General features: G+C 47.6%; 1 protein-coding gene across 1 annotated transcript in view; it reads right to left on the reverse strand.

Annotated features, from left to right (window-relative positions):
* COLQ (collagen like tail subunit of asymmetric acetylcholinesterase) overlaps window positions 1-22,271 on the reverse strand; it is a 778,371-nt gene that overhangs the window by 418,648 nt on the left and 337,452 nt on the right. The window contains exons 7-8 of the mRNA XM_085630419.1: window positions 13,651-13,713; window positions 1,542-1,568 (exon numbers count right to left, since the gene is read on the reverse strand). Of these exons, the coding sequence (XP_085486545.1) occupies window positions 1,542-1,568; window positions 13,651-13,713 (90 nt within the window). The remainder of the gene's footprint in view (window positions 1-1,541; window positions 1,569-13,650; window positions 13,714-22,271) is intronic.

Consider the following 22,271-nt stretch of genomic DNA (forward strand, 5'->3'; position numbering starts at 1 on the left):
TATGCAGAGGCACAGGCAACCTTCATAATCGATGCAGACATACTGCACATCTTTTTATCTAAAGAGCCTATTTGTTTGCTGTCCTTATCTGGGGGCACTGTCGATGATGCTATAGGATGCGTTTTTCTTGCGGCAGTAGTATCTGGAGGGGGATCAGATCTCAGAAGAAGCGGGTTTTGGTTGGGAGCTTTGTATTGTTTAAGGATACGTGATGGTTCACCCCTTAGAGATGCTGGAGTCTGAAAAGTTAGCATCTCAGTCTCCAATAGACCTAGAACCAGAGGTTGCAGAGGTGTGGATGCCGCTCTGTGATAGAGAGTCTCGAATATGACTGATGATGAAGTGATAGGTGCCAGAATGTCAATATTCAGCTTCGCTGCCCCTTTGATGAGTATATCATTGAAAGTGATGAAAACAACCATCCCTCAGAGAAACTCGCCTGGGGTGATCCCGATAATGTTGGTGAGTAATCTCTCACCAATGAGTGAGAGGTGGTGGATGAGGAAGGAGTTCTGTACCTGTCTGGGGAAGATCTAGATCAGTGAGGTCGTCCAGATCTGGACGGTGTACTTTTGTGTTTGATGCTCTAGACCTTGATCTCTGCCTCCGTGGGGTCCTGGACGGGGATCTTTGTCGCTGCGGGCTCTTAGATCTTTGTGGAGACATTGTCTGTACCTGAGTAATTGAGGATGGAGTCTCAGGAGAAAATGTACAAGGAGGAGCACATTTCGGCAGAGGTTTATGTTTAGAGACCCTGGTTGGTGAGTAGGTCTGAGAGTAGTCAGACCTGGACTCTGATGAGGGTCAAGCCATTTACTGAGACTTTGTTGCCAACAGGGATATATATATATATATATATTTATATATTCACTGAAGCATGTGCTGGGTGGAAACTTTTGCTGACCTCAATGCAGAATGTGATGGTGGGCATTGGCACTGACATCACTGTAGGATGAGATATAGAGGCCCTAGAGGTTATCACGGTGCAGAAAATGGTGGGTGCACTCAGGTGTTGACCTCACTGCAGAATGCAAGGGGTGGGGCCTCACCCATTGACCTCACTAAGAAATGTGATGGGTGGGTCCTAGTGCTGACCTGAGTGAAAAATGTGTTAGTTAGCAATAGCACTAAATGCACTGTGTAAGGTGATGTGTGGACCTGGCAGCTGACCGCACCGAAGAATGTGATGGGTGGGTTCTTGAGCAGAATATCAGGGGTGGACTATGGTGCTGACCACACTGAAGAATGTTAAGGTCGGACCCTGGCAGTGATCACACTGCAGAATGTGGTAGCATCACTGCAGAATATGATGGGTAAGCCTAGATGCTGACCTCACTGAAGAGTGTGATGGGTGAGTCCTGGCACTGACCTAACTGAAGAGTGTGATGGGTCAGCCTTGGCACTGACCTTTCCTCAAAATGTGATAGGTGGGTCCTGACATTGGGCTTTCCCTAGATAGTAACATGTAAATCTGGTTATCTCCTATAAACATTTCTCAAACATACTCACCACAGGTAACTGCACAGTAGCTCAGCACTCACCTTTTCAGCCTTCGGTCCAGGAAATCCCTAAAATGAGTTAGAAACGTGCTGTGAGTTTACTGTTGATGGCACCATGCCCTCCCAGTGAAGACAGAGAAACAAACCCAACTCAATATGACATAAGCATAGTCTGCTAAAATACACAATCAGCATTGAGCCCTCTGCCTCGTGGATTCTGAAGAGACAAATAAGCATCCAACCCTGGGTCTTGTGTTGACACACAGCGTGCTGCACAAGGACCGACCTCTGGCCTCAGCTCACCATTCTACTCTGTAGAAACCCAAAGAGTGCTATGAGGTCAACACTTGTGTCCAGAAACCTAGCAAGTGCTGTACTATCAACACCAGAAAGTCAGAGTGAGAAGTATTATCTACACCAGCCTATTGAGACTGTCAAAGTGAAGCGCCATCAAAGTTACTGTCCTGAGACCCCAGAGAGTGTGGTACTATCAAAATCCACCAGAGACAGAGACAGAGAGAGGTGTAATGTTGACAGTGGTGTCTAGAGACCCAGAAAGTGCTATGCAATTTAGACTAGGGTCCATGAACCCAGTGAGTCCTGTATTATCAATACCTGAAAGCAAGATTGGGCTGCATTATAAGCACCAGTGCCTTGACATGCAGAGAGGGATGTACTATCAACGACCACTATTGTTCGGAGACCTAGAGTGCTTTAATATCCACACCACTGTCTAGACACATATTGAGTGCTGTACTATCAACACATTGAGACCCAGACAGCACTGAACAACGTTGGAGTGTTTGTGCATTTATATTTTTGTGCATTAGCAATAGTGTTTAGAATGTAGATTTACTCTCGATTATACACATATTCAGTGACATGATGCTGCGGCATTTACAAGGTGTTTTCTTAGCTATTGCTAACTAGGCATCAATTTAGGCCAGATTGTCATCTTTTTCAAAATGGAAGCCAATGATATATTTTCCCTGCATATTTCACTGTTCATTATTTTCTGCAAAAACTTTCCAGCATGATGACAATACTGTATGTTTCCAAGGACCATCCGCTAGTGGACTGTGCCCTGTTCATTCATAATACTTTGTCCTGCCATTTCCGTCTGACATTAGCACAGAGTGGGCAGAATCAATATTCATGTAGTGGGATAGTGCTTAAGTGGTAAGGTAATATGACGTTTAAAAAAACTGTAAAACGGATTTGTCAATTTACGTGATTCCTTTGCTCACACCATGATGAATCTGCACTTTCTATTCTGTTCTATGAGGAGACGTGCTATATAAATCCCTGGTTTTGGGGGTGAGCCAGAAGACGTTCCAATGCTACCAGGGATGATGTCCATTTCTCTATTGATTTTGCTGCTCGTTTGGGACTTAGAATAATTGTGTATACTCTTTGACGCTCTATTTGCTGAGAGTGTTCATGGCAAACATTTTATGATGACTGCACCATATCATTTTTACATTTTTGGAAGAAATCCTTTGCATTTATTCAGCTCATCTAGAACTCAATTATTGAGTAGGCCCTTACTCAATTAACTTAATTTTTGAGGTTTTGGAAGGTGCCTTACTATTGGGACCCAATGCCTCATGAAATTGTGGTTTAACATTGTCTCCTATTCATCTATCCATGGGCTAGATGTTGAGGTAAATTTCAGTGTGTTCACATGTAGGGATTCCCCGCACCGAAAACAATCAACACCAGTGTCTAGCTACCCAGAGAGCTGCACTATTAACACCAGAACGCAATTGTCTAGCTACCAGAGAGCTGCACTATTAACACCAGAACACCAGTGTCTAGCTACCGGAGAGCTGCACTATTAACACCAGAACGCAATTGTCTAGCTACCAGAGAGCTGCACTATTAACACCAGAACACCAGTGTCTAGCTACCGGAGAGCTGCACTATTAACACCAGAACACCAGTGTCTAGCTACCGGCGAGATGCACTATTAACACCAGAACGCAATTGTCTAGCTACCAGAGAGCTGCACTATTAACACCAGAACACCAGTGTCTAGCTACCGGAGAGATGCACTATTAACACCAGAACGCCAGTGTCTAGCTACCGGAGAGCTGCACTATTAACACCAGAACACCAGTGTCTAGCTACCCAGAGAGCTGCACTATTAACAGCAGAACGCCAGTGTCTAGTTACCCGGAGTGCTGCACTATTAACACCAGAACGCCAGTGTCTAGCTACCGGAGAGATGTACTATCAACACCAGAACGCCAGTGTCTAGCTACAGGAGAGATGCACTATTAACACCAGAACGCCAGTGTCTAGCTACCGGAGAGATGCACTATTAACACCAGAACGCCAGTGTCTAGCTACCGGAGAGATGCACTATTAACACCAGAATGCCGGTGTCTAGCTACCGGAGAGCTGCACTATTAACACCAGGACGCCAGTGTCGAGCTACGGGAGAGATGCACTATTAACACCAGAACGCCGGTGTCTAGCTACCGGAGAGCTGCACTATTAACACCAGAACACCACTGTCTAGCTACGGGAGAGATGCACTATTAACACCAGAACGCCAGTGTTCTAGCTACCGGAGAGATGCACTATTAACACCAGAACGCCAGTGTCTAGCTACCGGAGAGATGCACTATTAACACCAGAACGCCTGTGTCTAGTTACCCGGGGAATTTCACTATTAACACCAGAACGCCAGTGTCTAGCTACCCGGAGAGCTGCACTATTAACACCAGAACGCCAGTGTCTAGCTACCGGAGAGCTGCACTATTAACACCAGAACGCCAGTGTCTAGCTACCGGAGAGATGAACTATTAACACCAGAACGCCTGTGTCTAGTTACCCGGGGAGTTTCACTTTTAACACCAGAACGCCAGTGTCTAGCTACCCCGGGAGCTGCACTATTAACAGCAGAACGCCGGTGTCTAGCTACCCAGAGAGCTGCACTATTAACATCGAAACGCCAGTGTCTAGTTACCTGGGGAGCCGCATTTATAACAGTAGAATGCCAGTGTCTAGTTACCTGGAGAGCTGCACTATTAACACCAGAACGCCAGTGTCTAGCTACCGGAGTGCTGCACTATTAACACCAGAACGCCAGTGTCTAGTTACCCGGGGAGTTTCACTATTAACACCAGAATGCCAGTGTCTAGCTACCCAGAGAGCTGCACTATTAACAGCAGAACGCTGGTGTCTAGCTACCCCGGGAGCTGCACTATTAACATCGAAACGCCAGTGTCTAGTTACCTGGAGAGCTGCACTATTAACTCCAGAACGCCTTTGTCTATCTGCTCAAGGAGCTGCACTATTAACACCAGAACGCCAGTGTGTAGATACCCAGAGAGTTGCACTATTAACACCAGAACACCAATATCTAGCTACCCGGAGTGCTGTACTATTACCACCAAAACGCCAGTGTCTAGCTACCCAGGGTGCTGAACTATCAACACCAGAATGCCAGTGTCTAGTTACCGGAGAGCTTCACGATTAACACCAGAACGCCAGTGTCTAGCTACCGGAGAGCTTCACGATTAACACCAGAACGCCAGTGTCTAGCTACCGGAGAGCTTCATGATTAACACCAGAACGCCAGTGTCTAGCTACCCGGAGAGTTGCACTATTAACACAAGAATGCCACTGTCTAGTGACCCGGAGAGGTGCACTATTAACTCCAGAACGCCTGTGTCTAGTTACCCAGAGACCTGAAATAATAACACCAGAACGCCAGTGTCTAGCTACCCAGAGAGCTGCACTTATAACACCAGAATGCCAGTGTCTAGTGACCCGGAGTGCTGCACTATTAACACCAGAATGTCCGTGTCTAGTTACCCGGAATGTTGCACTAGTAACACCAGACCAGTGTCTAGCTACTCAGAGTGCTGCACTATCAACATCAGAACACCTGTGTCTAACTACCCTGCTAGCCCTCCACCAACGGCAACCTCCCAGGAGCTACTCCTGCACAAAGGCACCCTCCTAGGTGCTAGCCCTCCTTCAATTGTATCGTCCTAGGAGCTGCTCCTGCACAAAGGCACCCTCCTAGGTGCTAGCCCTCCACCAACGGCAACCTCCCAGGAGCTACTCCTGCACAAAGGCACCCTCCTAGGTGCTAGCCCTCCTTCAATTGTATCGTCCTAGGAGCTGCTCCTGCACAAAGGCACCCTCCTAGGTGCTAGCCCTCCACCAACGGCAACCTCCCAGGAGCTACTCCTGCACAAAGGCACCCTCCTTCAATTGTATCATCCTAGGAGCTGCTCCTGCACAAAGGCACCCTCCTAGGTGTTAACCCTCCACCAATGGCATCCTCCCAGGAGCTATTCCTGCACAAAGGCACCCTCCTAGGTGGTATCCCTCCACCAATGGCATCCTCCCAGGAGCTGCTCCTGCACAAAGGCACCCTCCTAGGTGGTATCCCTGAACCAATGGCATCCTCCCAGGAGCTGCTCCTGCACAAAGGCACCCTCCTAGGTGGTATCCCTCCACCAATGGCGTCCTCCCAGGAGCTACTCCTGCACAAACTCATCTTCCAGGGACCGGGCCCTGTACCACTGGACTCTCCCGGGAGCTACTCCTGCACAAAGGCACCCTCCTAGGTGCTAGCCCTCCACCAATGGCACCCTCTCCGAACCTATCCCTAGGCAATGGCAGCCTCCCAGGAGCTACCCTTGCACACAACACCCTCACAGTAGTTAGGCCTCCAACAATGGCATTCTGATAGGAGCTACTCCTGCACAAAGACTCTCCCCTAGGAGCTAGCCCTTTACCAATGGTATCGTCCCAGGAGCTGCTTCTGCACAAAAGCACCCTCCTCCTAGGTGCTAGTCCTCCATCAATGGCATCCTCCCAGGAGCTACCCCTGCGCAAAGTTTCTACCAGGGACCGAGCCCTGTACCACTGGACTCTCCCGGGAGCTCCTCCTGCACAAAGGCACCCTCCTAGGCGCTAGCCCTCCTTCAATTGTATCGTCCTAGGAGCTGCTCCTGCACAAAGGCACCCTCCTAGGTGTTATCCCACCATCAATATCATCCTCCCAGAAGCTACTCCTGCACCAAGGCACCCTCCTATGCTAGCCCTCCACCAACGGCAACCTCCCAGGAGCTACTCCTGCACAAAGGCACCCTCCTAGGTGCTAGCCCTCCTTCAATTGTATCGTCCTAGGAGCTGCTCCTGCACAAAGGCACCCTCCTAGGTGCTAGCCCTCCACCAACGGCAACCTCCCAGGAGCTACTCCTGCACAAAGGCACCCTCCTAGGTGCTAGCCCTCCTTCAATTGTATCGTCCTAGGAGCTGCTCCTGCACAAAGGCACCCTCCTAGGTGCTAGCCCTCCACCAACGGCAACCTCCCAGGAGCTACTCCTGCACAAAGGCACCCTCCTTCAATTGTATCATCCTAGGAGCTGCTCCTGCACAAAGGCACCCTCCTAGGTGTTAACCCTCCACCAATGGCATCCTCCCAGGAGCTATTCCTGCACAAAGGCACCCTCCTAGGTGGTATCCCTCCACCAATGGCATCCTCCCAGGAGCTGCTCCTGCACAAAGGCACCCTCCTAGGTGGTATCCCTGAACCAATGGCATCCTCCCAGGAGCTGCTCCTGCACAAAGGCACCCTCCTAGGTGGTATCCCTCCACCAATGGCGTCCTCCCAGGAGCTACTCCTGCACAAACTCATCTTCCAGGGACCGGGCCCTGTACCACTGGACTCTCCCGGGAGCTACTCCTGCACAAAGGCACCCTCCTAGGTGCTAGCCCTCCACCAATGGCACCCTCTCCGAACCTATCCCTAGGCAATGGCAGCCTCCCAGGAGCTACCCTTGCACACAACACCCTCACAGTAGTTAGGCCTCCAACAATGGCATTCTGATAGGAGCTACTCCTGCACAAAGACTCTCCCCTAGGAGCTAGCCCTTTACCAATGGTATCGTCCCAGGAGCTGCTTCTGCACAAAAGCACCCTCCTCCTAGGTGCTAGTCCTCCATCAATGGCATCCTCCCAGGAGCTACCCCTGCGCAAAGTTTCTACCAGGGACCGAGCCCTGTACCACTGGACTCTCCCGGGAGCTCCTCCTGCACAAAGGCACCCTCCTAGGCGCTAGCCCTCCTTCAATTGTATCGTCCTAGGAGCTGCTCCTGCACAAAGGCACCCTCCTAGGTGTTATCCCACCATCAATATCATCCTCCCAGGAGCTATTCCTGCACAAAGGCCCCCTCCTCCTAGGTGGTATCCCTCCACCAATGGCGTCCTCCCAGGAGCTACTCCTGCACAAACTCATCTTCCAGGGACCGAGCCCTGTACCACTGGACTCTCCCTGGAGCTACTCCTGCACAAATGCACCCTCTAAGGTGCTAGCCCTCCATCATTGGCGTCGTCCCAGGAGCTACTCCTGCCTAAAGGCACCCTCCTAGATGATATCCCTCCACCAATGGCATCCTCCCAGGAGCTATTCCTGCACAAAGGCACCCTCCTAGGTGGTATCCCTCCACCAATGGCGTCCTCCCAGGAGCTACTCCTGCACAAACTCATCTTCCAGGGACCGAGCACTGTACCACTGGACTCTCCCTGGAGCTACTCCTGCACAAATGCACCCTCTAAGGTGCTAGCCCTCCACCGGCACAAAGGCGCCCTCCTGGGAGCTAGCCCTTTACCCATGGTATTGTCCCAGGAACTACTCCTGCACAAAGCACCATCCTCCTAGGTGCTAGCCGTCCATCAATGGCATCCTCCCAAGAGCTACCCATGCACAAAGTCATCTTTCAGGGACCGAGCCCTGTACTCTCCCAGGAGCTACTCCTGCACAAAGGCACCCTCCTAGGTGCTAGCCCTCCACCAATGGTATCCTCCCAAGAGCTACCCAAGCACAAAGTCATCTTCCAGGGACCGAGCCCAGTACCACTGGACTCTCCTCGGAGCTACTCCTGCACAAAGGCACCCTCCTAGGTGCTAGCCCTCCATGAATGACATCCTCCCAGAAGCTACTCCTGCACCAAGGCACCCTCCTAAGTGCTAGCCCTCCATGAATGACATCCTCCCAGAAGCTACTCCTACACCAAGGCACCCTCCTAGGTGCTAGCCCTCCATGAATGACATCCTCCCAGAAGCTACTCCTGCACCAAGGCACCCTCCTAGGTGCTAGCCCTCCATGAATGACATCCTCCCAGAAGCTACTCCTGCACCAAGGCACCCTCCTATGCTAGCCCTCCACCAATGGCACTCTCCCAGGAACTACTCCTGCACAAAGGCACCCTCCTAGGTGCTAGCCCTCCATGATTGGCGTCCTACCAGGAGCTACTCCTGCACCAAGGCACCCTCCTTGGTGATAGCCCTCCACTAATGGCACCCTCCCATGAGCTACTCACATGGATAATGGCACCAATCCGTGGGTCATTCTTGTACAATAGATATCCCTAAAGGAACACCTGTACGATGGGAATCCCCAGGGAGGAACACCTGTACCATGGGACTCTTCAGGAAGGAATACCTTTACTGTGGCACTCTCCAAGTAGGATCACATGTATCACCTTCCGGGAGGCTCACCTTTATCATGGGACCTCCTGAAAGGGAACACCTGTATTATGCGATCATCCTGAAAGGACACCTTTACCCCAAGACCAAGGGACCTAAACCTGTAAAATGACACCCTTTAGGGAGCTACATGTGTACAATGAAACCCTCTAGGGAGCTACACCTGTACAATGGCAACCTAAAGGGAGCTACACCAGCGTAATGACACCCTCTAGAAAGCTACAATTGTAAAATGACGCCCTCAAAGGAGCTCCACCTGTATAATAACCCCCTCTAGGGAGCTACAATAGTACAATGATGACCTCAAGCGTGCTACACCTGTACAATGACACCCTCAAGGGAGCTACACCTGTATAATGAGACACAAAGGGAGCAACACTAGAGCAATGACGCCCTCAAGGGTGCTACACCTGTAAAATGACATCCTCAAGGGAGCTACACCTGTACAATGACACCCTCAAGGGAGCTACACACCTATAATGACACCCTCTAGGGAGCTACACTAGTACAATGATGCCCTTAGGGAGTTACACCTGTACAATGACACCCTCAAGGGAGCTACACACCCATAATGACACCCTCTAGGGAGCTACACCTTTACAATGACACCCTCAAGGGAGCTACACCAGTACAATGAGACCCTCGAGCTACGCCTGGACAAGGACACCCTGAAGGGAGATACACCTGTACAGTGAGACCCTCTAGGGAGCTACATTAGTACAATGATGCCCTCAAGGGTGCTACACCTGTACAATATATTTTTAACTGCAAGATTTATTGATAAACTCGCCACAGAGATATTATGCAAATGTCTTTTATCTAAGAAATATTTTTGTTCCTTGTGGGAACATAAGAACCAATGAACCAATCACAAAACAATAAATATTCTAAACACGGGTATATATAGAAAAAAGTTTTATCTTTTGAAATTTATCAAGGGTACTACACAGTTATACAAACAATGTAACAAGAGGAAAATAAATACAATTATATAATCCTTTAAAGTGTTAAATTTATGATAGCCCTGAAGATGGTCTCAAGGACAAATGCATAGAGACCGAAACGTCGACACTCACACTCTCTTCTGGAAAATAATGTACACTGAGAAGAAGTGTTTACAATAGTGACATTGAAGGATTATATAATTGTATTTTTTTTCCTCTTGTTACATTGTTTGTATAACTGTGTAGTACCCTTGATAAATGTCAAAAGATAAAACCTTTTTCTATATATACCCGTGTTTAGAATATTTATTGTTTTGTGATTGGTTCGTTGGTTCTTATGTCCTCACAAGGAACGAAAATATTTCTTAGATAATAGACATTTGCATAATATCTCTGTGGCGAGATTATCAATAATTCTTGCAGTTAAAAATATATATCAAAAGCAATAGAACAGAGTTTTCCAAATAAATCCCTTGAAGGCGCTTTTTACCCGTTCATTTGATTTGCCCAAGCCCTCAAGGGTAGATTGGGTTTCCCATTATATTCAATTACACCTGTACAATGACACTCTCAAGGGAGCTACACCTGTATAATGACACCCTCTAGGGAGCTACACCTGTACAATGACACCCTTAAGGGAGCTACACCTGTACAATGAGACCCTCTAGGGAGCTACACTTGTACAATGATGCTCTCAAGGGTGCTACACCTGTACAATGACACCCTCAAGGGAGCTACAAACCTATAATGACACCCTCTAGAGAGCTACACTAGTACAATGAGACCCTCTAGGGAGTTACACTTGTACAATGATGCTCTCAAGGGTGCTACACCTGTACAATGACACCCTCAAGGGAGCTAGAAACCTATAATGACACCCTCTAGGGAGCTACACTAGTACAATGATGCCCTCAAGGGTGCTACACCTGTAAAATAACACCCACTAGGGTGCTACACTAGTACAATGACGCCGTCAAGGGAGCTACACCTGTATAACACCTTCTAAGGTACTACACTAGTACACTGATGCCCTCAGGGGGTCTACAACTGTAGAATAATACCCTCTAGAAAGCTACACTACTACAATGACACCTTTAAGGGTGCTATACTTGGACAAGGACATCCTCAAGGGAGCTACACCTGTACAAAGACACACTCTAGGAAGCTAGACCTGTACAATGACGCCCTCAGGGGAGCTACACCTGTACAATGACACCCTCTAACGAGCTACACCTGTGCAATGATGCCCTCAGGGGAGCTACACTTGCACAATGACACCCACAAGGGAGCTCTACCTCTACAATGATACTCTCTAGGGAACTTCAATTGTACAATGAGACCTTCAAGGGGGATACACTTGCACAATGATACTCCCTAAGGAGCTACACTTGTACAATGACACCCTCTAGGGAGCGACACTTGTACAATGGTGCTTTCTAGCCAGCTACATTCGTACAATGACACCCTCAAGGGATCTACATTTGTACATTGATATACTCTTTGGAGCTATAATTATACAAAACCCTCTAGGGAGCTACACGTCTACAATGGCACCCTAGGGAGCTGCACTTGTACAATGACAACCTTAAAGGAGCAACATTTGTACATTGATACCCTCTAGGGAGCTGCACTTGCATACTGACACTCTCTAGGGAACTACACTTGTACAATGACGCTCTCAAGGGTGCTACACCAATACAATAACACACTCTAGGGAGCTACACTTGTGCAATGACTTCCTTTAGGGAGCTATGCTTGTGCACTGATATCCTCTAGGGAGCTACACGTGTACGATGACACTCTCTAAGGAGCAACACTTGTACAATGACGCCCTCAAGAGTGTTACACCAGTACAAGGACACACTCTAGGGAGCTACAGTTGTTCAATGACACCCTCTAGGAAGCTACACTTGTACAATGACGCCCTCAAGGGTGCTATAATTGCACAATGACACCCTCTAGGGAGCTACACCTGTATAATGACGCCCTCAAGGGTGTCACACCAGTACAATGACACATTCTAGGGTGCTACAACTGTACAATTACACCCTCTAGGGTGCTACAACTGTACAATGACACCCTCTAGGGAGCTACATCTGTATAATAAAGCCCTCAAGGGAGTTACACCTGTACAATGACACCCTCCAGGGAGCTACAATTGTACAATGACACCCTCTAGGGAGCTAGACCCTGTATAATAAAGCCCTCAAGGGAGCTACACCTGTACAATGACATCCACAACGGAGCTCTACCTCTACAATGATACTCTCTAGGGAACTACAATTGTACAATGTGACCTTCAAGGGGGCTACACTTGCACAATGATACTTCCTAGGGAGCTACACTTGTACAATGACACCCTCTAGGGAGCTGCACTTGAACATTGATATACTCTAGGGAGCTATGATTATACGAGACCCTCTAGGGAGCTACACGTCTACAATGGCACCCTCTAGGGTGCTGCACTGGAACAATGAAAACCTTAAAGGAGCAACAATTGTACATTGATACCCTCTAGGGAGCTGCAATTGTATATTGACACTCTCTCGGGAACTACATTTGTACAATGACGCTCTCAAGGGTGCTACACCAATACAATAACACCCTCTAGGGCGTTACACTTGTGCAATGACTCCCTTTAGGGAGCTATGCTTGTGCACTGATATCCTCTAGGGAGCTACACTTGTACAATGACAATCTCTAGGGAGCAACACTTGTACAATGACGCCCTCAAGAGTGTTACACCAGTACAAGGACACACCTTAGGGAGCTACACTTGTACAATGACACCCTCTAGGCAGCTACACCTGTATAATGACGCCCTCAGGGGTGTCACACCAGTACAATGACACCCTCTAGGGTGATACAACTGTACAATTACACCCTCTAGGGAGCTACATCTGTATAATGAAGCCCTCAAGGGAGTGACACCTGTACAATGACACCCTCCAGGGAGCTACACCTGTACAATGACACCCTCTAGGGAGCTACATCTATATAATGAGGCCCTCAAAGGAGCTACAATTGTACAATGACGCCCTCTGGGGAGCTATAACTATACGACACCCTCTAGGTGGTATATCCCACTCTCTGTCCCCGGCCCCCTAGCTGCAGCTAGGTTGCACCTGGTATGCCCCACTCTAGCATCAGACAGACACACTCATGATGTTCTGTAGTAACAGGTTTTCATATCAGGAGCCAGAGGTGACAAGGGCCAAACTACAGGCTGGTGCCTCTGGAAGTCTGGTAGAATGAGAGAGTGAATCACAAGGCAGGCTGAGTGGGCATTGTTTTACAGAATGAAATAGCACACGGAGTTGTATTTTTGTTAGTTATTTTTCATTCATTGCAGGAGTTGAACCAGTCTGGATCCCGCCCTTCCTGAGAGGCTGTGTGTGTCACACCTCCTCGGCTGTGGGCCTTCCATGCCACCCCTCCAGCCCGGCTGCGCCTCAGCCTGCACTCGAGCAGTTTTCTGTCCTCTTGTAACACCTCTAGCAATGCAGTTTGGCATCGAGAACCGGGTGTAATTTTAGCTCTAGTAAACAATGGAAAGAGCGCAGGAATAGAAACATCTGCTGCTAAATTCGGAGCCCTTTTCTCGACAGCAGCTTGGGTGGAGGCCAAAGGAAGCATCTGTCAGGAGGCCTGAGGGGGCGGTGCACGAGCGGGCGCGCGCCCTGGCGACTCACCTTGAAGCCGATTGGTCCTCGCGCGCCAGGCAGGCCTGGCAGGCCCGGGTCCCCCTTCTCGCCCTAGGGTATAAAAAGAGAAGACACAGTATTTGGGTGTGCAGACGAGTTTCGGCTCGAAGATGCCCATTAAAAACCAAGGGTTGGGTGAGCCAAAGTCTTCCTCTCAGAAAGACCCTTTACAAACCACAGGCAGGGCGAGCCATAGGACTAACAAGCATTGGCATAGCCAATAGGTCTCGCCTTTGGGAACCTTATAAGTGTTTAGCCATGCAACAGTTGATGTTGTTGCAGCAAAGATATTGTGCTGGATAACTAAACACTTAAGGTCCCAAAGGCGTGACCTATTGGCTATGCCTAAACCCTCTACTAAAGCATCTTGAGGTGTGGTGGGTGTTGACATGAGCCACTTGGCTGATAAGGCACTAAAATATTGACTCTTTTGAGGGCTTCGTCTGTCTTCAGGTTTGCAGAACAGAAAAAGCTGAGGCGTGTAGGCCTACGGCTGAAAACTGAGCCAAGTGCGTGAAGGAGACAGAGGATTGAATGAATAAAATGTGGAAAACCAGAAAAGTAGAGGCATCAAACCGATAGAGGTACATAGAAAGATAATAAAGTAAAAAATCAAAGAGGGAAGAAAAGAAATAGATTGCTAAATATAAATGGTGAAATGAGGAAGAGAAAAATGGAAGGAACGAGGAAGGATACAAGTAGGAATGGAAGGATAAAACAAAGAAATGTGAAGGGAAGAGTGGAAGGAAGTGTGAAACAAAAGAAGGGTGCAAAGAAGGAAGTGTGGAAGGAAGAATTAAAATAGGGACAGAAGGAAAGGGGGTTGGAGGAAAAGAGGAAAAGAGGAAAACAAAGAAGGGTGAAAGAAGGTTTGGAAAGATGAAAGGACGAGTGAAAGGATGGATGAATGAAAAGAGGACTGGAAAACTGCTGGAACAAAAGGATGAATGGAAGGGTGGAAAGTTGGAAGAGTGCATGGAAGGGAGTTGGGTGGCTGATGAGTAGAGAATGGAAGAAAGAAAGGATGGTTGAGTGGATGAACAGTGAAAGGATGACTGGGAGGGTCGATAGAGGACAGGGCGGAGGGAAGGGTGAAAGGATGAATGAGTGAATAGATGGATATTAGGTGAAAGGATAATAGAAGAGAAAGTGATTGATAGAAAAATGTGTGGGTGGATAGAAAGGTGAAATAGTGGATAAATAGGTCGTGGATTGATTAAAAGGTATTGGCTTTGTCATTGTCTTTTACCCATGTTGTACAGCAGCACGGCCGCCGTGTAGCATGACTGAAACAAAAAACAAAAGTGGTATAATGCGGGTAGTGCTGGCTATGTAATAACTTTTGTCAAAGTACTACAAAGCAGCACTGAGCTATTTTTAAAATAATTTTCAGCCATGCAACATGACTAATAGTTATGGGAAAAGTGCTAGGACGGCGGGCACAGTTTATTATGTTATTAGAGCAAAAGTTTGAAACACGTGTACATGTATATTGGTTTTTCATATCGTGACAGTGAAATGTGCCTGCCTTGCTTTGCCTGCTGGTGCACACGATCTCTACACATGCACTCAGAGGACAGAAGAGAATGTATATATAAGAATATGCCATGCTTTGCAATATGAGCTACTCATAGAACCTGATGAGTGGTAAAGTCCCTGTGCTGGCCTCTGCTTTCTGTTTGGAATTATTAGCACGGGCCTCATTTAATGGACGTCTGGGCTCTGCTTTTCTAAGCTCTATCCATAAACCATCATCTATTCCCTTTCAGACCAACCCCCTCCACAAACAGTCACCCGTGAATGCGGATCATTTCACCTAGCAGTATAGTGTACTATTATTGATACGTTGAATACAAGCCATGTTTTCTAAGGCTCCTCAGCTGGGCTACAATCTGGAGTATCTTGTGCTTGACACACTGCAAACATACCTTATAGCACTAATGAGCTCTGTGCTCGGGCCCAGCCTGGTGCAGCCAAAGATGTGTTTGTTGTGGCTCCATTCATTCCAACTAACACGTTATAGCGCTTTTTTCATAGCGCTCGAATGCACCTCAGCGCTATTTCTTCATAACTTTCAGCCATGCAACACAGCTAAAAGTTATGGGAAAAGCGCTATGACGGCAGGGTTGCGAAGTTAAGAATAACAAGCTAACGAGGATGGAGGGGGAGATAGGAGGGGGGAGAAGGGAGGGGGTAGTGAGAGCAGATAGCAAGGGGGTGGAGGAGGCTTAATGAGCCATGACAGAAAGGCAGATGGCGGCTGCGGGCGTGCACGCTCACGTGCTCTCAAGCTTTAGGCCACCAAAAGCCTCTGGTGGCACTTTTAAAAGCCACTTACTAAATGTCTCGAAGACACAGCATGCACTGTCTCAGGCGAGACCTAAAAAGGGTCTTCCATTGTATGAGTCAATTCTGCCAATAAATCCTGGCAAAGAATGGGTCAGTTCTGCCAATAAATCCTGGCAAAGACTGCCACCATCTTAAAAAAGCATTGGCAAAGCCAACAGGTCTCGCCTATGCAAGAGCAATTGGCTTTGCCAATATGTTTTAGCAATGTTGTACAACAGAGTGGCTGCTGTTCAGCATGGCTAAAAGTTAGTAGGGTAAAGGAGACTGAAGTGGAGTTTCGTAAAGTGGAGTTTTATGGATTGGCGTAGAGTGGCGTGAAGTGGCGTACAGTAGACTTGAGTGGCGTGGAGAGGAGTGAAGTGGAGTGTCATGGAGGGAGTAGAGTGTCATACAGTGGAAGGGCGTAGAGTTGAGTAGTGTTACGTGGAGCACAGAGTTGAGTAGTGCCGTAGAGTGGAATAGCATAGAGTGTCATGGTGTGGTGTAGAGCAGAGTGGAGTGGCATAGAGGGTGTTGCGTAGAGTGTTGTAGAGTAGAGTGGCATACAGTGGAGTAGACTGTCATAGAGCAGAGTGGTGAGGTGTGGAGTAGTGTGTCATAGAATAGAGTGTAATAAAGTGGAATGGAGTGGCATAGAGGGAGTATTGTAGAGCTTCGTAGAGTGGAGTAGTGTTGTAGAATAGCATCGAGTGGAATGCATGGCTTAAGAGTGGAGTAGCGTGTCAGTGGAGCAGAGTTTTTGGAGTAGAGCACCATAGAGTGGAGAGTCGTAGAGTGGAGTGCAGTGGAGTAGAGTGGCCTAGAGTGAAGAGGTGTAAAATACAGTGGTGCCGAATAGATTGGCATAGAGTGCAGTTGCGTAGAGTGCATTGGTTTTTAGTAAATTGGTGTAGAGTGCAGTGACGTAGAGTAGCATAGAGTAGAGAGCAGTTGAATACAGTAGAGCGGTGCAAAGTAGATTGCAGTGGGGCAGAGTGCAATGATGCAGAGTGGAGTAGAGTGGTACAGAGTGCAGGGTGGTAGAGTGGTGCAGAGAGCAGTGATGTAGGGTACAGTGATGCACTGTAGAATAGAGTGACGTCGAGTGCAGAACGCAAGGGTGTATAGTGGCGTAGTGTGCAGTGGTGTAGAGTGCAGCAGCATAGAGTAGAACAGTGTTTCCCAAACTGGGGTCCGAGGACCCCCAGGGGTCCGTGGCTCATTCCCAGGGGGTCCGCAGGCAGCAGTTTTAAAAGCACTGCAAAGTACCTTGTAAAATTAGCAGTTTTTGAGCAACTATAAAAGTGTCAAGAAAATGGCAGGTATTAATGTACCTGCTGGAGAGAGATGAGTGTTTTGCCCAGTGGCAGCTTTGACTTATCTAATGTGAAACAGAGGGTTAATATGCCTACTGCAAAGAACGTGTACAATGCATTTTAAAAAACAGTATTTTATGTGCATAGGTCAGTGGGTTACTGATTTTGTCACAGAGATTCTTTTGTTACTTTGCAATCCATAAGGGACAATCGTAATCTAGCAGTGTCCTGTAAACTGTCATCAAAGAGCTGCTTGCAAACTGCATGGTAAAAGTTAGCAACATATGTTTATTCGCAGTCTATCATTATCCTGATGTTGCTATGTTCCCACTTCCTGCACATGAACAATTTTGTAATGCCGTTTTGTCACTTCTATGTGTGCTGCCTAATGCAGCACCATATGGAAGTTACAAAACGTCATTTTTATTGAAGATTGTTTATGTGCAGGAAGGGCCACCTTCCTGAACATAGACAATCAAAGGTGTTTTGTTTTTTCCGTTGGAAAAAGCAAAAACGTGGAGAAATAAGGCATTTCTCCTCATTTTGCCAAGTTAAGACCAGGTTTTTCATGGCCTTAATTTTGGTGCTGTCTCCTCTTTAAGCTGACCTTGTAAATAGAGGGCAGCGTCAAAATCAATGGGTGTTGGAGTGAAACGCCTACTGCAAATCCCACTGCCCACCTTTTTCACGCGAAGCATTGCGTGAAAGGGGTCCTTATTTACAAGGCAGCGTTAAGCCACAATAAGTGGCTTATCGCTGCCTTGTAAATAAGGCGAAGCCCCTATTGCCACAGGAACATCGCAAAAAGTGACGTTCCCATGGCGATAAAGACTTGTAAATATGCCCCTAAAATCCTTAGTAATTCGAGTATTTGTTTTGTGTGCACACGTGTGTTTATTTTTTCTGAATTCCTGTTTTAATGTTTAAAATTTAAATCCTACAAATTGCTTGGGGGTCCCTGGCTTCCAGTGGTGTCTCAATGGGGGTCCTCAGGAGTAAAAAGTTTGGGAACCACTGGAGTAGAATGTTGTAGAGTATAGTGGCGTAAAGTGCAGTGGTGCAAAGTAGTTAACATAGGTGCATTGGAGTAGAGTGGAGTGGTTTAGAGTACAGTGGCATAGCATAGAGAGCAGTGGCATAGAGTGGCACAGCATAGAATTGAGTGGTGCAGAGTGGTGTAGAGTACAGTGGCATACTGTGCAATTGCGTAGAGTAATTTCTTTCAGAGTAGAGTGTCATGTAGTGGAGTGGTGAAGGGTATAATGATGTAGATACGGGTGCAGGGACATAGAGTAGTGGCTTAGAGTGTAGTGGTGAACAGTCAAGTTGCCTAGAGTAGTGTGGCGTTGAGTACAGTGGTGTATTATTGATTACAGTGGCATAGAGTGGAGTGGCGCAGAGTGGAGCAGAGTGGCGTAAAGCATAGTGGCATAGAGTGTAGTGGTGTAAAGTAGATTGTTTCAGAGAAGAGTGAAATGGCGGGGAGTGGAGTGGTGCAGGGTAGAGTGCAGTGGTATAGAGTAGTGGCATAGAGTGCAGTGGAGTGGAGTGGCGTTGAATGGTGTAGAGTGTAGTGGTGAAGGGTGCAGTGGTGCATAGTAAAGTGGGGTAGCGTGCACTGGCATAGAGAAGAGTAGAGTAGAGAGGCATGAAGTGAAGTTGCGTAGAGTGCAGTATCAGAGCGCAGTGATACACAGTAGATGAGGGGCGTAGAGTGCATTGGTGTAGAGTGGTGTAGAGTGGTGCCGAACAGAGTGCAGTGGCATAGAGTAAAGTGGTGCAGAGTAGAGTGGCGCAGAGGAGGGTGGCACAGAGTTCAGTGGCAGAGAGTGTAGTGCTGCAGAGCAGAGTGTCATAGAGTGCAGTAGTGTAGACTAGAGTGGCATAGAGTACATTGGTGAAGAGTGTAGTGACATACAGTGGTGCGGAGTAAAATGACGTTGAATGCAATGGTATAGAGTAGAGTGTCATTGAGTGCAGTGGTGTAGGGTAGAGTGTTGTACAGTACAGTGGTGCACAGTAGATAAGCATAGAGTGCAATGGCATAGATTGTACTAGTTTTGAGTAAAGTGGAGTAGAGTGCATTGGTGTAGAGTGCAGTGGCATGGTTTGGAGTGAAGTGGTGTGGAGTGGTGCAGAGTGCAATAGAGTGACGCAGACTGCAATGGCAGAGTAGGTTGTTTCAGAGTAGAGTGAAATGACTTAGAGTGCAGTGGTATCGAGTAAAGAGTTGTAGAGTGCAGTGGTGCAGAGTGGCTTAGAGTGCAGTAGCATATAGTTCAGTGGTGTAGAGTTCAATGTGTAGAGAGCAGTGCTGCACAGTATACTGTCTAAGGGCCATATGTAGGTAAATTACATTTACCGATTCTTAAATACCGAATTTTACCGATTCGGTATTTATGAATCGGTAAATGTAATGTAGGTAAAAAAATACCGATTCGGTAAGTGTCGGTATTTTAGAATCGGTATTTACCGATTCGGTAATGGTAACTTGTTTCCCATTGATTCCTATGGGCCAGGAGGCCCATAGGAATCAATGGGAAGCCAGTTACCATTACCGAATCGGTAAATACCGAATCGGTAATGGGGGGAGCACAATCAAGGGTGGCAGGGTGTCACAGTGACCCCCTGTTGCACCCCTGATTCCTGCATGTGTGCACATGTGGCACACATACATGCCCTAAGGGCATGTACGTCTGCCACATTGCACACTTCTAAGGGCCAAATAATGCATTTACTAAGACATTCGTCATTTACCACCATCTTTCAGTTGGTGGTAAATAACGAATCCACACTACACCCACACACTCCCCCTACATCTCATTTCAGGATTCGGTATTTACCGAATCGGTAAAATTACCGATTCGGTAATTTTACCGAATCGGTAAATTACCGAATCCTGAAATGATCCCCCTACATAGCAAAAGCCTAAATACCGGTCGGTAACGGTATATTTACCGAAAATCGGCCGTTACCGACCGGTATTAGGCTTCCTACATATGGCCCTAAGAGAGCAGTGGTATATAAGAGATTGGTGTGGAGTACACTGGCATAGAGTTCAGTGGAGCACAGTAGAGTGGCATAGAGTACAGTGGCGTAGAGAGCAGTGGCGTTGAGGACTGTGGTGCAGAGTAGAATAGAGTGGCATAGAGTGCATTGACACAGAGAAGACTAGAATGGCATAGAGTAAGTGGTATAGAATACAGTGGTGTAGAGTGATTTAGTGCAGAGTAGATTGGCGTAGAGTGCATTGGTTTTGAGTAAAGTGGTGCAGAGTACATTGGCGTAGAGTGCAGTGGCATAGAGTACAGTGTTGCAGAGTAGGGTGGCATAGAGTGGAGTGGCACAGAGCTGTGTAGAGTGCAGTGGCGAAGAGTGCAGTGGTGCATTGCAATGTAGTGTGAGTGTACAGTGCATTGGCATAGAGTAGACATGGAGTGTTGCACAGTAGAGAGGAGTGGAGGGGTGCAGATCAGAGTGCAGTGACGCAGTGTGGAGTGGAGTGGTGTAATGTGGAGCTGTGAAAAGTAGAGTGGAGTGGTGCAGAGTAGAGTGGAGTAGGGTAGAGTAGAGTATGCATGGTATGGTAGCGTATTGCCATTACATGCCTGTACCCCAATTAACCCCTTGAGTGCCCATGACGAGATGGTCTCGTCATAGGCCGCGGTTGCGCTGTGCCCATGACGAGACTATCTCGTCATGAGCCCCGCCCGCTAATGAAACGCCCGGCACAGGGCGTGGAAAGGGCGGGGCACTCAAGGGGTTAAAGAATGAACCTTCAATTGAAATGACCATTACATTTGCACTCACATATAGTTTTACTGATAAAAGTATACAGCGCACAAACAATAATGTCTGTGAATGTCATCACCCAATGTATTGATTTGATCATCACCACAGTTCATTTACAGACATTTAAATTTTGTTGTGTGCTAGAAAAGAAATAACATCTGTACAGCCTTCCTCGAGCAGCCCCCCACTAGCCAGCATTATTGTCACACAAGTCCTCTCACTTTGAAGTCAGAGAAAGAAAAATAAACACCAAGCTCCCTGGATGGCACAGCCTGACATTTGACCTCTATCTTTAGACACCCAGCAATTGTGACAAGATAAAAACAGGATTTCAAGGCCTGTTTACAGAAAGCAAGTTTGTGGAAGAATACAGTAAACAAGATGTGGGGCAACAGAAGGTATGAGCTTGAGCTGGACAGCCTAAAGGAAATAAAGCCAGCAAACAGAAAGCCCAAAAATGTAAGTTACAAACCATAAAGAAAATGGTAAGCAACAAGTGGAATGCATTCCTAGGACAACTTTCTGAATGTCCCCCAAGAATTCTTCAGCAAACCAGTAGTAGGCTGTGACCTAAAAAGTACCCAGTCAACCCTGGAAAATCTACTACCATCCCATAAAATACTCTGCAATCCTTGGAAAAACAATCATCTCTCCATCTCTGTGATAGCTCCCACCAAAGCAGGAGAGACCGCAACATATAAAAAAAAACGTCGTCACCACTCCCCAAAAACGCTGCAGCCAACCTAGGAAAATCTGCCACCCATTAGAAATGCCTTTTTACCCATGGATAAAAAACTGGCATCATCCCATGTGTGACTCCATCACCCAGGTCAATCAATCAATCATACATTTGTAGAGCCCGCTACTCACCCGTGAGGGTCTCAAGGAGCTGAGGGGGGAGGGAGGAGGGGGTGGTGCTGCTACTGCTCAAATAACCAGGTCTTGAGGAGTTTCCTGAAGGTCAGCAGGTCCTGGGTCTGTCTCAGGGGGATGGGGAGGGTATTCCATGCCTTGGAGGCGAGGTGGTGAATTATCTGCCGCCGGTGGTTGTTCGGTGGATGCGTGGAACAGTGGCGAGGGCGAGGTCAGCGGAGCGAAGCTGGCAGTTCGGGGTGTAGAAGGTGAGTCGTGTGTTGAGGTATGTTGGTCCGGTGTTGTGGGGTGCTTTGTGAG

The sequence above is a fragment of the Triturus cristatus genome, chromosome 10 (genome assembly GCF_964204655.1).
Source record: "Triturus cristatus chromosome 10, aTriCri1.1, whole genome shotgun sequence".
Classification (NCBI taxonomy): Eukaryota; Metazoa; Chordata; class Amphibia; order Caudata; family Salamandridae; genus Triturus; species Triturus cristatus.